We start from the raw sequence: 15,075 nt of genomic DNA on the forward strand, positions 1-15,075 counted from the left end.
TAATATTATCAATCTTGCAAGTAAAGAAGTTCATAAAGTCATTACTGCTGTGCTCTTTGGAAACATCAGAAGTTGAAGCTTTATTTCTTGTTAATTTAGCCACTGTATCAAATAAATACCAGGTTGTGCTTATTTTCTTCTAAATGTTTTGAAAAATAGACAGATCTAGCAGTATTTAAGGCCTTTCTGTACGTATCATTCTCTCTCTCCACGAAATGTGAAATACTTCTAGTTTTGTTTACTTCCAGCTGTGCTCCATTTTCCTGGCTGCTATTTTTGGGGCCCGAGTGTGCTCACTGTACCATGGTGTTGGATTAATTTCCTTAATCTTTTTTAAACGCAAAGGAGCGACTGAATCTAATGTGCTGGATAAGACAGAGGCAATAGTTTCTGTTGCAACATCGAGGTCTTCTAAGCTGTCTGGTATGCTAAGGCGATGAAACTGATCAGGAAGGTTATTTATAAAGCGATCTTTAGTGGTAGAAGTGATGGTTCTACCATATTTATGGCAGGGAGGCAGTTTAGCCGCTTTGACTAAATGTAGTATACACAAGACTAGATAATGATCTGAGATGTCGTCACTCTGCTGCAGAATTTCAAAAGCATCAATATCGATTCCATGTGACAATATTAGATCTAAAGTATGATTACGACAATGAGTGGGTCCTGACACGTGTTGTCTAACAACAATAGAGTTTAGAATGCCTGTAAATGCCAATCCCAATGAGTCTTTTTTATTATCTACATGGATATTAAAATCACCAACAACAAGGACTTTATCTGCAGCTAGTACTAACTCCGATAGAAAATCAGCAAATTCTTTGATAAAGTCTGTATGGTGTTCAACAGGTAAAAAGAACTGTATGAGCTATAATCTGTCAAATATAACAGCCATGAATGAAATCAAGTCATTTTGAGGCAGAAAGAACAGTTCACTCAATAAATAAAGGCTGTAATCACTTTTCGGCAACTGCAATTTATGGGTTTTATGTACCATTTAAGAGGCTTTTCAACAGGTAAAAAAGAACTGAATGAGCTATAATCTGTCAAATATAACAGCCATGAAAGAAATCAAGTCATTTTGAGGCAGAAAGAACAGTTCACTCAATAAATAGAGACTGTAATCACTTTTTGGCAACTGCAATTTATGGGTTTCATTGATCATTTAAAGGTATTTTAACAGGTAAAAAGGACTGAATGAGCTATAATCTGTTAAATATAACAGTCATGAATGAAATCAAGTCATTTTGAGGCAGAAAGAACAGTTCACTCATTAAATAGAGGCTGTAATCACTTTTCGGCAAGTGTAAAACTTGATTTTATGGGTTGTATTGACCATTTAAAAGGTATTTCAACAGGTAAAAAAGAACTGAATGAGCTATAATCTGTCAAATATAACAGCCATGAATGAAATCAAGACATTTTGAGGCAGAAAGAACAGTTCACTCAATAAATAAAGGCTGTAATCACTTTTTGGCAACTGCAATTTATCGGTTTCTTTGATTATTTAAAGGTATTTTAACAGGTAAAAAGGACTGAATGAGCTATAATCTGTTAAATATAACAGCCATGAATGAAATCAAGACATTTTGAGGCAGAAAGAACAGTTCACTCAATAAATAAAGGCTGTAATCACTTTTCGGCAACTGCAATTTATGGGTTTTATTTACCATTTAAGAGGCATTTCAACAGGTAAAAAAAGAACTGAATGAGCTATAATCTGTCAAATATAACAGCCATGAATGAAATCAAGACATTTTGAGGCAGAAAGAACAGTTCACTCAATAAATAGAGGCTGTAATCACTTTTCGGCAAGTGTAAAACTTGATTTTATGGGTTGTATTGTCCATTTAAAGGTATTACAAAACATAAAAAGGACTGAATGAGCTATAATCTGTCAAATATAACAGCCATGAATGAAATCACGTCATTTTGAGGCAGAAAGAACAGTTCACTCAATAAACAGAGGCTATAATCACTTTTCGGCAAGTGCAATTTATGGGTTTTATTGGCCATTTAAAGGTATTATAACACATAAAAAGGATTGAATAAGATATAATCTGTCAAATATAACAGCCACGAAGGAAATCAAGTCATTTTGAGGCAGAAAGAACAGTTCACTCAATAAATAGAGGCTGTAATCACTTTTCAGCAACTGCAATTTATGGGTTTTATTTACCATTTAAGAGGCATTTCAACAGGTAAAAAAAGAACTGAATGAGCTATAATCTGTCAAATATAACAGCCATGAATGAAATCAAGTCATTTTGAGGCAGAAAGAACAGTTCAATCAATAAATAGAGGCTGTAATCACTTTTTGGCAACTGCAATTTATGGGTTTTATTGATCATTTAAAGGTATTTTAACAGGTAAAAAGGACTGAATTAGCTATAATCTGTTAAATATAACAGCCATGAATGAAATCAAGTCATTTTGAGGCAGAAAGAACAGTTCACTCAATAAATAGAGGCTGTAATCACTTTTCGGCAAGTGTAAAACTTGATTTTATGGGTTGTATTGTCCATTTAAAGGTATTACAACACATAAAAAGGACTGAATGAGCTATAATCTGTCAAATATAACAGCCATGAATGAAATCACGTCATTTTGAGGCAGAAAGAACAGTTCACTCAATAAACAGAGGCTATAATCACTTTTCGGCAAGTGCAATTTATGGGTTTTATTGGCCATTTAAAGGTATTATAACACATAAAAAGGATTGAATAAGATATAATCTGTCAAATATAACAGCCACGAAGGAAATCAAGTCATTTTGAGGCAGAAAGAACAGTTCACTCAATAAATAGAGGCTGTAATCACTTTTCAGCAACTGCAATTTATGGGTTTTATTGATCATTTAAAGGTATTTTAACAGGTAAAAAGGACTGAATGAGCTATAATCTGTCAAATATAACAGCCACGAAGGAAATCAAGTCATTTTGAGGCAGAAAGAACAGTTCACTCAATAAATAAAGGCTGTAATCACTTTTCGGCAACTGCAATTTATGGGTTTTATTTACCATTTAAGAGGCATTTCAACAGGTAAAAAAAGAACTGAATGAGCTATAATCTGTCAAATATAACAGCCATGAATGAAATCAAGTCATTTTGAGGCAGAAAGAACAGTTCAATCAATAAATAGAGGCTGTAATCACTTTTTGGCAACTGCAATTTATGGGTTTTATTGATCATTTAAAGGTATTTTAACAGGTAAAAAGGACTGAATGAGCTATAATCTGTTAAATATAACAGCCATGAATGAAATCAAGACATTTTGAGGCAGAAAGAATAGTTCACTCAATAAATAGAGGCTGTAATCACTTTTCGGCAAGTGTAAAACTTGATTTTATGGGTTGTATTGACCATTTAAAGGTATTTCAACACATAAAAAGAACTGAATGAGCTATAATCTGTCAAATATAACAGCCATGAATGAAATCAAGTCATTTTGAGGCAGAAAGAACAGTTCACTCATTAAATAGAGGCTGTAATCACTTTTCGGCAAGTGTAAAACTTGATTTTCTGGGTTGTATTGACCATTTAAAAGGTATTTCAACACATAAAAAGGACTGAATGAGCTATGATCTGTTCAATAGTATAGCCATGAATGAAATCAAGTCATTTTGAGGCAGAAAGAACAGTTCACCCAATAAATAGAGGCTGTAATCACTTTTCGGCAAGTGTAAATCTGCATTTTATGGATTTTATTTACCATTTAAAGGTATTTCACATCGTAAACAGGACTGGATTGTTTGGCACAAAGCAAGTAAATAGGCTTTCTGTTAATCACGTAAAAATCATGCTCGAGCAACTTAATCAAAACTAAATAAACGTAATCGCGATTAAGCAGTACGGCAAATTAATTAAATGAATCATTTTGATTATGCGTTACATGAAAAGTTTCTTTGCTATTAGCACGGACATATTACCACGGACACAGAGTTATATGCATTTGCAGGTTATGGCCGTTTGATCATGATAAAAGCAGCTGTAGACGTGTAGAAACAGGGGCGATACCCTTTAAAACATGCTGTGCGCGCTCCCGCGGACGGCAGTCAGTTTTCGGCAGACGATCAGTTTTCGGCACGACACCGGCTCTGCTGGGGATTACCATCCCCCCTTAAAATCGAGCCCTTCTTATAGTTCTATTCATAAAAATACATTTTTAATCCATCCAGTTATAGGCCTATTCTTCCATTAATGCCCATCTGATTTAATTTTATCATGCAGTAACTCCTTCCATTACATGTCTTTTACACTTTTGATGTCAAATATACTGCTATCATTATTTCTTTATTTGTCAGTATTTTTCTTATTTCTGTTTCCAAATGTATAATAGGTCCAGTGTTCCCCCACCACATCTAAAATCCATTTCGATACTTCGAAATCTTTTCTCCAAATAGCCTAATACATTTGCCGATTTACTGTCATCCTTTACATTAATTTGCATTAACAAGCAGTCAGAGTTATTGACCTCAAAGGATTGTTTGGATTCATGGTTTCCTTATAGGAATTATTACAGCTTCTTTTAAGCTGTAATAATTTCGGCAATGTTCCCTCATTCCAAATCTTACTGAAAAATTATTTGATATTTTTTTTTCTAAAAAAAAAAAAAAAATACTTTTAACGATTCCTCCCGGTATTTTAACATATAACTTACTTAATCATAATCTGGAACTGACGTTTTAATTGACTTAAGTGCTCTCTTTATCTCAAGAAGATTTTTATCCAGTCGTTTTGCTTCAGAACACAAGAGCGTGCGACGCGTTTTTTTTTCCTTTTGACTTATTTGATCTTTTTTGTTTGCCGTAGTAGGAGCTGTAACGTAAGTCAGGTCCCGCCCAATCTCAAAGGTCGTGCTTCAAAACATGCAACGCCCTCGCATTTTCGCGCACTTAAAAATGCTGATATATAAACACACTGAATAGACTTTCGCCTGAGCTACGCTTTCGCCATTTTACTTTAGCCCATTATTTGTATATATAAATCAGGATTAAACAAGGGCACGAGTCTGTCGTGACAAAGTTTTGAGACGAAGCCACAGACGCTGTAAATATGCTCAAATAATTTGGCGGTTAGCAGGAAGTTGCGACGATCTTAAATATAAGTAAACATTTTATTCAGTGTATCTTTTGAGTCGGTCTCATTCAGACCACGAGTTATAACGATTACTATGGTGTGAATTGGTTATCATTTATAGCTTGCAAAGTGTTTGTCCAACTGATCGCTGAGTTATTTTTCGTATGATCCTGAAGCGCTTAGCCTGTTGCCCTATTATGCGAGATGTCTAAACTACAGAAGACAAACGGTAAATACTTATGGTGGTGCCTCCTGTGCCTCGAATTCAGACCGGATACTGTTACCAAAAACATCAAACATCTAAATCTGGGAATGTAAGTAATGCTATCTTTTTTCGCTCATAACTGAATAGCTTCTTCGTTAACTCGTAATCGTATGGCTTTTACAATGCAGTAATGTAATGTGACGTTATGTCATACGTTTACAGTTTACGTTACAATTTGTAGTTTTTAGTTATACTGATCCAGATGTGCATTGAATACAGCCAAAAATCTTACACCATATAAGATACCCGCTGCATGTAACGTTATATGTACGAAATTCGGTACACACACAGGGTGCGTCTCAATCAACCCCCTAGTTCTGTAGTACGGACACTGATCAGGGAGTCGTCCATTTTAATGGCTTTCTCAAAAAGTACCACAATGCACCATGAAAACCAGTGTTTTTTAATTACAAACCATTTAATTATGTCAGCATAACATACATCGCTAACTGTAATGAACATAATCTAGCTAACAATTTATTTACGACTGAAATGTTACACGTATAACAAGCAAGTGATTTTCATAATGTACTTTAAATAACTTTAAAAAAAAATATATATATATAATAAAGATACCAGTTCTGCTGTTGTTCATAAATACCAGTTTTGATGTTGTACAATAAGGACGTTGTCCTGTCAACAGAAATAGTCATTAGTGTCCCAATGTGTATTGAGCCAGGATCCTTACTGTCCTTACCAGTGCCCGAATTTGTGTACACTATATGCTTTAAGTCCTAGGATGCTAGGGAGCTGATTAAGCCGAACAATGTCTGCTCCGCCCAACATCAATTTTGGGTTTTTTGAAAAGCACTTTTAATACTCCTCTGGTTTGTCCAATAGAAAAAAAAAAGTAATAACATGTAAAAACAGAAATGAATAAAATAAATAAATGTTATTGTTTTGATATTGTTTTGTATTCTAATAAATAAGGTTATGACACCAATATTTTTAAGATACCAGTGAAGTTTCACAATTCTCAATTCCAATTTTGGTACCACAGCAAAAACTTTTTTCCTGTGTCAAAAATGGTCTTCGATGGTGGTGGATGAACATTGCCATCCACTCACACATTACAAAGTATCCTACAGTACCATGTGAACTGCGAGCCCAGTATGTACCGACAATAAATCAAAAATCATTTTGATTGTTAAAGTCGAAACTGAAGAAGAAACTGTTGATAATATTAACTTATCCTATAGAGCTTGACAAACTATGTCACTGCGCATTCTGGGTAGTCGCCGCTATGTTTTAGGTCACGCTCCGGAGCGTACAATGACAACAAATACAAATCACCAGATGAGAAAACGTCTGTATTTATGTTAATTTTTTTGAGAGCTGCCTGCCCTTGCTTACAATAAATGGACTAATATTTGAATCTCTTGTGTTAATTCGATCGCCCAGTCGTGTGGCCAGGACACGACACGCATAGAAATCACACTGCCGCCTCCTATCGGACCACAAACAGGACCAAAGTGATTTCTCTATTGCAGTTTTTAATAACTAAATGGCACCGATATATCTGCCAGATAAAATAATAAACACAATATAGATTGATCTCAGCCAGCATATCATCATATCGCCCTGATTTCTTCATGTTAAAGCATTAAGGAATAACATAAGAGCATGACCCTCTGTAATGCAGCTCTGAAATGAATTATATTGTGGAGTTGCTACACCAAGTAAGTTTTACTGGGCCTAAATAGAATAAATACATAATTTCTTAACGAGACAAGCTGAACAATGAATCCGAGGTGTTGCTTTATGAACACGGAGAGTGATTGCAACAAGCTATATCACAAATGACATTTTTACATGTCTTTTTATCATACATTATTAATGGCGTGAGCACGTAAATATTCAAGTGGATCAGAAGTTATTAATCTGTAATAAATACAAATGACAAAGCCACATTTTGTTAGTTTATTTTCATTGAGTTTCACTTTCACCATTGTGTCATTTCTAAGCTGGAAGGCAGAAAATGAGGGACATTCTAACGCATAATGTGAAAATGCATAACGTGGCTTAATTTACTAAAACAGTGTTATTAACAAACTAAACTTAGTATGCTTTATTAGTTTGGTGTTTACTATGTACAGAAAAGCAGATAAGCCCAGAATATGAACGCAACACATTTAACACATACGCATTTTCCTCCCATAAAGAAAACGCTTAATGGACAGTGACTTAACGTGTAATAAGACGCATTTTGTTCATATTCTGGGCTCATCTGCTTTGCTGTACATAGTTTCTATGGGAGGAAAGCGTTTAACGTGAAATTAAACGCGTTGCGTTCAAATTCTGGGCTATTAGTATGATGTTTACTTACATTACGCCACATTAAGCTTTTTAGAATGTCCTGAAAATGGGACAAAATGGCGCTTCATTTCACATCCGTTTTCCACGCTGGTCAGTATATGCAGATAGTTCATAACACAGCCAGCGTTCACCATTCTAATATGTTTTTAACTGTATAATATAAATTTTAACATCTTCCTCCACTATTTCCCAGTCTCTACTGTACTGACGGTGACCTAAAGTCCCAGAATGCAATGCGTCGCTGACGTCACGTTCCCAGACTCTATTCATGAAATAAAAATAAAAAAATAAATAAAAAAATCACTGTCAGGACAGATCATAAATCATTTCTGAACAGTGCTTATGCTGCATTCCAGGCAGGTTTTTGAGCCCGTAAGTCACGACTTTAAATCATGACTCACGACTTTGTAGCGTTCCAGGAAAGTCATGCCAAACTGCGTAAAAGTGTAAACAAACCACCATGGCGGACCGTATGGAGCTTTTGCTCATTAACAATTATTTCTATTGCCAAAGGTGCTTACTCCTTCCTTATTTGAGGGAAACAGAGGAGGAAAATGGCGCATAAGGCAAGAGAAGCTGTTATAACATTATTTTACCGTGCACTTGCATAAACACCGCATCTGTAGGGGCTGCCATTGAGTTATGTAGAAAGTCCCGGAGTGACTGATTTGAAAAGTTAGTAATAAAATGAACACATTACATAGAAAAAGTGTCAGGTCTGTTATTTTGCATTTACATTCCCAAGACTTAATGCATAACTCATTTGAAATATCAGATTTTGCTCTGTCCATTGCTCTAGTTATCACTGTCAATAATATTTAACCAGAAAATTCAATCCAGATATGGAGTTAGCAGCATGAAAAATATACAAAGATATGCAAAGATCGCTGCCATTATAATCACTGAAGCTATCAATTACAACGCAAGGTACACAATCCCGTTAAAATCATTGAAGCTGTCTGGACAAAAACTCAGCCATTTTGTGCGGTGTTGAACAGATTACGACTTATAAAATGCATCTGACTGGCCATTGCGTTCATGCGGTTAACACGGGTAGGCAAGTTCGGTCCTAGAGAGCCGCTGTCCTGCAGAGTTTAGCTCCAACCCTGAAAAAAACCCTTCAGCTGCCTATAGCCTTAGTAATCCTGAAGAGCTTGATTAGCTTGTTCAGGTGTGTTTGATTAAGGTTGGAGCTAAACTCAGCAGGACAGCGGCTCTCTAGGACCGAACTTGCCTACTCCTGTGTTAACAGATATGTCTGTGACTGGCCACAAAGCTCAACGCTGCAAAAACATATTGTGCAAAACCTTTGACACTCTTCATGGAGGCCTTGCACAAAAACTCACGGGAGCCTTTTAAAGCAGCCAGCTATAGGGGCTTTCGCACCGAAGGAACCCTTTCATAGTTTCTAGAACTATTGGCTGAAGTACCCAGATTTTGCCATGTTCGCACCGCAGGAACTAGGAACGATTTTAGTTCTAGGAACTCCTTTTGAGGGAACTAAATTAGCTTCTACTTCAGAGTACGGTCTAAACCAGCACTATAGGAACTATCAGTGCCGTAAGTGTATGTTGATTGGTCAAACGCATGTTAAACACGGCACTCTGTATGTTTAAAAAGCCGTGTAGACATATTTACTTCACGAACACAGAAAACGGCGATAACAGCATATACCTGTTGTTCTTTTCTCTTCCTCAATAATATGTAATACTGAAAGTTGTCATAGGAGATTTTGTCTCTTAGCCCCACTTTTTTGCTCTTTCCGTTGCATAAATTATGCGTTTACATTTCATCTCCTTTGTCACAAAACCCACGACACACAACAAACACAGCTCCGATCACGGCATCCTCCATCCACAGGTTTTAAGTGTTTGTAAATGCCGCATGTTGGAAGTACCTTATAGAATTTTGGGAGTGGTGTACATTTACTGTAGACTGATAAAACGAAAATGAAAATATACAAATACCATTTTAAATGACTTCTGTTTCAAAATAAATAAAGCAGTATTTTATTTCGTTGTAACTGGTAACTCTGGAATTGGAATAAAAAAAAATATAACCTGTGTTTTTGCTCAGAATGAACCAATTCATTTTAATTCCTGATTTGAGAAAAACAAAAATAGCCTACCTTATTGTTTGATTATAGGTTTAAAAAATGGCACTAGAAATGTTATAATTAATAAATAAATAAATAAATCTTGAAAGACATAATGGAATGTCTTCTCAGTCGATAATGGCAAAGAAAAGAGAGAGAAACGCGACTTTTAAATATTATATTCAAGACGCATTGCTATGGCATCACCATGCATTTATCATTCTTCTTAGAATCAGTCACCATAAGAATGTCTACCTTCACCATGAACCTAAAATTTGGGTTTGTTTACATTTTTCCTCACAAAATTAATTTCAAACTAATTCGATAAGAACACAGTATAAATTATTAGCAACACCCAACATAACATTATGTAAATAAAACCACCTGTGTTGTTGGCAGGGTTTTTACTTGCAAATCGTTAAGTGTGTTGTGTAGTGGACTGACTCAGTCATTAGATTTGTGCTTTTCTCTGACTGTCATAGACTACAATCTGCTGCAGTCTTTTTATGTGTTGAGTCCAGTCTTAGAATGTTTCAGCTAGTCGTTAAGTGTGTCCCTAGTTTAAATCTAGCACAAGAACAGAACAGAGCAGGTTTACCCCCTATGACATGGAAGAAAGCAGAGGGTGCTTCTCAATATCGCTCCTCGTCTCCTCGCTCCTCTGTCCTCCATCCTCTGACCGGGAAAACGATTGAGCTCAGTCATCTTGAAGGACATCTCAATTCTCTAATTGCACCGCGAGGGCTGAGGAGTGAGGGGTGAGGAGTGAGGGGTGAGGGGTGAGGGGTGAGGAGTGAGGGGTGAGGGGTGAGGGGTGAGGGGTGAGGAGTGAGGGGTGAGGAGTGAGGGGTGAGGAGTGAGGGGTGAGGAGTGAGGGGTGAGGAGTGAGGGGTGAGGAGTGAGGAGTGAGGGGTGAGGAGTGAGGGGTGAGGGGTGAGGGGTGAGGAGTGAGGAGTGAGGAGTGAGGAGTGTGGAGTGAGGAGTGAGGGGTGAGTAGTGAGGAGTGAGGGGTGAGGAGTGAGGGGTGAGGAGTGAGGGGTGAGGGGTGAGGGGTGAGGTGTGAGGGGTGAGGGGTGAGGGGTGAGGAGTGAGGGGTGAGGGGTGAGGGGTGAGGAGTGAGGAGTGAGGGGTGAGGAGTGAGGGGTGAGGAGTGAGGGGTGAGGGGTGAGGAGTGAGGAGTGAGGAGTGAGGAGTGAGGGGTGAGGAGTGAGGGGTGAGGAGTGAGGAGTGAGGAGTGAGGGGTGAGGGGTGAGGGGTGAGGGGTGAGGGGTGAGGAGGCTTCCTGAGGAGTCATGAGTGAGGATACACAGGTGCATCCTTTGCGGAAGTCTTTCTCGTCGAGTAACCTGACACACGCATAAATTCTCCTCCCCCTTCTTATCTGCTTTATTCATATTTATTATATTTTTTTAAATAACCAAACTTTAACAACATGTGGGTAGATCCCTCGAGTGTAGCCGACGACGCTTTGAAGTGACGCTAAAGGGAGCGAGGATTTATCATTTCACTTGATTCAATTCCTCCATCCTCTCATCTTTTCCTTGCGTCCTTCCCTCGCATCCTGGAGGGATGGAGCTAAGACGCGAGGAAAGGAAGCAAGGAAAGGAAACGAGGATACACAAATAAGAATTGAGAAGCACCCACAGAAACGCAGAAGGTGAATTCAGGGCAGGATAAGGGTAAATCAAAATCTGTGGTTTGGGAATATTTTGGATACAGGAGAGATTATGTGTCCCAGAGCCAGGTAATTTACAAGATCTGTAAAACTATCTTTGCGGCAAAACAGTGTAGGGTTTTTGCAGTTAAAACAGCAGAATGCCATGTCAAGCGCAATGTCAGTAGTTTATGTAAATGAACAATGTTTACTCATTCTCTGTTATCTGAACTGAGAAATTCATGTTTATTTGTCTTTTGTATGGAGTAGGGGTGTGATGAGACGGGTATCTCACGAGACGAGACTTGAGATTGAGTTCACGAGACGAGATGGCGAAATATATGACTAGAGAAAATAGTCTGCAGTTGCATTTGAAATGTTGTAACTAATCATTTTGTAATGAATGTCATTTCAGTTCTACTTTGAGTATGAATTATCATATGCAGTAAAAGACAACAATACTCAAGCACTAAAGGTTTTGCCACATACTCAACTGACTGACTTCTCTTCTGTATGATTTCAGTCTCTTCAGACCTTACTGTACATGATTTATGAGCTTCTACAACTTTTGACCTCCTAACTGAACTCCTTTTCACAAACTGATCATAGAAATAAAACAGTATAAATAAAAATGGTAACACTTTACAATAAGGTCTCATTTATTAACATTAATGTATTAACCAACATCAACTAACAATGAGCAATATATTTGCTACAGTATTTATTAATCTTTGTTTATGTTAATAAAAATAGTCATTCATTGTTAGTTCATGAAAGTTCACAGTGCATTAACTAATGTTAACAAATGAAACCTTATTGTTTGTGCTTAATAAGATTAAGAGAAAACTGTTTAAGTGCTACCATCGCACTCTCTCAATATTCAGAGTGCAAATAAGACCAAATTTTTCTTTGCTACAGAGCTAAGAGATGGTTACAACGACACTGCCCAGCTTAAAATAGATTTCATATTGAGAGATATCTGTATTCATCAGGGAGCCGCTTTCAAAATGCGGGGTATTGAAGTCGTGTTTGAATGCGCGCTCGCGTTTACTTTCACTTTCACGATCGCGTGTAACTCTGTAAATATGGAGCGGTGGCGACCGTTATCCAACTGAATTAAATGTTTTTTTTATTTAAATACAAAGCAAAATGATAGTGGAGGTATAATGTAAACGTAGCGGTGGCATATTCTTTCCACATCATCCTAACCACTCTGTCATGGCACTATCACGAGACCCATCTCGTGACATTTTAGTCTCGCGAGATATCGTGACACCCCTAGTATGGAGTCTTTTTTCCGCCACTGAATAGAAAAAATTTTGACTTTTTATATCTCGCAATTGTGAGTTGAGTCTGAATTGTGAAATATAAACTCGCAATTCTGACAAAAAAAGGAAGTCTTTTTTTTCCCTCAGAATTTGACCTTATATCTCACAAATTGCGAGTTTATATCTCACAATTCTGAGAAAAGTCATCCAGCTATATCTGCCAGATATAAACTCGCAATTGCGAGGGAAAAAAGGCAGAAATGTGAGGGGGAAAAAGTCAGAATTGCAAGGAAATAGAGAGGATTATATTAACAGAACAGTTATTGTACAGTTTGTTTTTCCCCTCCGTTTGGCCTAAAATACCTATGCCTGAGGTCAGATTTTCCGTTGTAGCATTCTCTCTGTATTTACGATTCTTTGCAGCCTATAGCAACTGCCTACAACGCGCTGGATCCTTTACTGGAAACCGAAAAATAACTCGCTCCTGCTAAACGTTTACTCTATGAATTCTTGCACCTTTCCACCAAACAAAATGGATTGCCGTTCCCCTGGCTGCATGAAGAATTTTGACTTTAAGCAGAATGAAACAGAAAGTACTTGTTGAGAGGCTAGGGATGCTCTGACACACTATGATGTGAGGGCCTGATCAATGTTGCTTGCTCGCTTTAATTTTATTTATTTATTTATTTGAAGGAACATGTTTGATAAGCCGAACAAAGAGGCCTTCTACATTGTCATCCGCTTTTTATTTGATAAACTGAATCCCACTCGTGCCCAAGACGTCTTCAGGTAGCACTATACAGTACTTTTTTAATTTTACAATCCTCATATGTTGTTATTTGAATTGCTGATTCAAAAATCTTATTGTCTGTATAGGCTTTGCTGGCCAATTTGGGATCATAAACGTGATGCTGAGTTTCGCAAGGTGGCTTTTGCATGGCTCCAGGAGATAGCGGTATGTGCATTTTGTGTTTTACATAAAATTTACATGTGCATGTTGCATTGCTAAAGAAAGTTTAGGGACAAACTGTCAGATTACATATTCATGTGTTTTACTATTTCACTATTTTACTGAATACTTTTATTGTAGTCTTTATGCTGGTTTTTAATTCTTAATTTTTTTCTTTTTTAATTCAATATTTAGAATGAGGAAGGTAATAATTTTCCTAAGGTAGCTGCATCACATTTGCTCTCTGCTTTTGGACCAAGATTCATCAACTTGATGCTCCACTTATCCAAATATGTCATGCTGAAAACACTGAAGACATTGACCACAGGTATGCCATTATTTTTAGAGACCAGAAATTCAGTTCAATGAATATTTATTTGTATAGCGCTTCTCACAATGCATATTGTTTCAGAGCAATGTTACAGAAAAAGTGTCTACATTACAATTTAGAGTGATCTGATATCAGAGGTGACTGTATGTCAGAAATGTACAAAAAAACAAATTGTAGCACCTGATTCAATTCAGTTTATTTGTATAGCGCTTTTCACAATATATATAATTTCCAAGCAGCTTTACAGAAAATGCATGTGTCTACATAACCATTTAGAGTGATCTGTTAGTAGAGGTGACTGTGTCCATTACAGAAATGTACAGCTCAAGATAATGGAAACCATGCAGTTAGCTAGCGTGAATTAATTTTAGGCAGAAACAATGAGCTTGTTAAAGTAATTATTACAAGTTGTGATCAAAATGATTACTGATTACAATATATATAAATTTTGGCAGTTGTGCATGTTGAATCAACTTGGCGTCATCTGAGGTCCTTGTAGGGGTCAGCGTCATCTCTTCACAGGTATTGGGTCATTTGAAGTCTGTGCAGAGTTAAAACAGAAAAGCAAATGGAAGATAATTAGCATAGCTGCTGTTCATAATGATTCAAGCAAAAAATATGTATTTATGTGCATCTGATATAACTGGAGTGCAAGTTTATGACATTTGTTATGTGAATGCTTGGTTAAAGAGATGTTTTTAATCTATATTTATACTGAGAGAAAGTCTTGGAGCCCAGAACATTATCAGAAAGGCTATTCCAGAGTTTAGGAGCCTGGGCCCGTATGTATAAAGCCGCTTAAAATTTTAGTCTTAAGTGTGTCAAAATTCTAAGAATGATGTAATTTTACTCTTATTCTTAGACTTAAGAATAAGTGTGATTCATAAAGGTTCCTAAGTGTCAAGACTAGGTCTTAGCTCTTAAATTATTTAAGAGAGCTGGAGAGGTGTCTTAACCTAGTTAAGAGTAACAAGATGGCAGCAAAGAAGAAGAGACCCACGCTTTCCAATGAAGATATGAAGTATTGGAGTTATATGATGACATGGAGTTGATAAAATGATATAAACTTGACTGTCATTTTTTTTCTAACTAATCTAATAAGAAATGTAATAACTTTA

At 36.9% G+C, this 15,075-nt stretch overlaps 1 protein-coding gene across 2 annotated transcripts in view; it reads left to right on the forward strand.

The window, feature by feature from the left end:
- The first annotated feature begins 4,903 nt into the window (after positions 1-4,903).
- The window catches only part of haus6 (HAUS augmin-like complex, subunit 6), a 48,035-nt gene continuing 37,863 nt past the window's right edge, over positions 4,904-15,075 (forward strand). The window contains exons 1-4 of one of the 2 annotated variants that reach the window (XM_067399890.1): positions 4,904-5,393; positions 13,371-13,466; positions 13,554-13,632; positions 13,822-13,954. In XM_067399890.1, coding sequence (XP_067255991.1) covers positions 5,284-5,393; positions 13,371-13,466; positions 13,554-13,632; positions 13,822-13,954 — 418 coding nt within the window. In that variant the 5' untranslated portion in view covers positions 4,904-5,283. The remainder of the gene's footprint in view (positions 5,394-13,370; positions 13,467-13,553; positions 13,633-13,821; positions 13,955-15,075) is intronic. The other variant, XM_067399891.1, reaches the window with a different exon arrangement.

Source organism: Chanodichthys erythropterus, chromosome 11, assembly GCF_024489055.1.
Source record: "Chanodichthys erythropterus isolate Z2021 chromosome 11, ASM2448905v1, whole genome shotgun sequence".
Lineage (NCBI taxonomy): Eukaryota > Metazoa > Chordata > Actinopteri > Cypriniformes > Xenocyprididae > Chanodichthys > Chanodichthys erythropterus.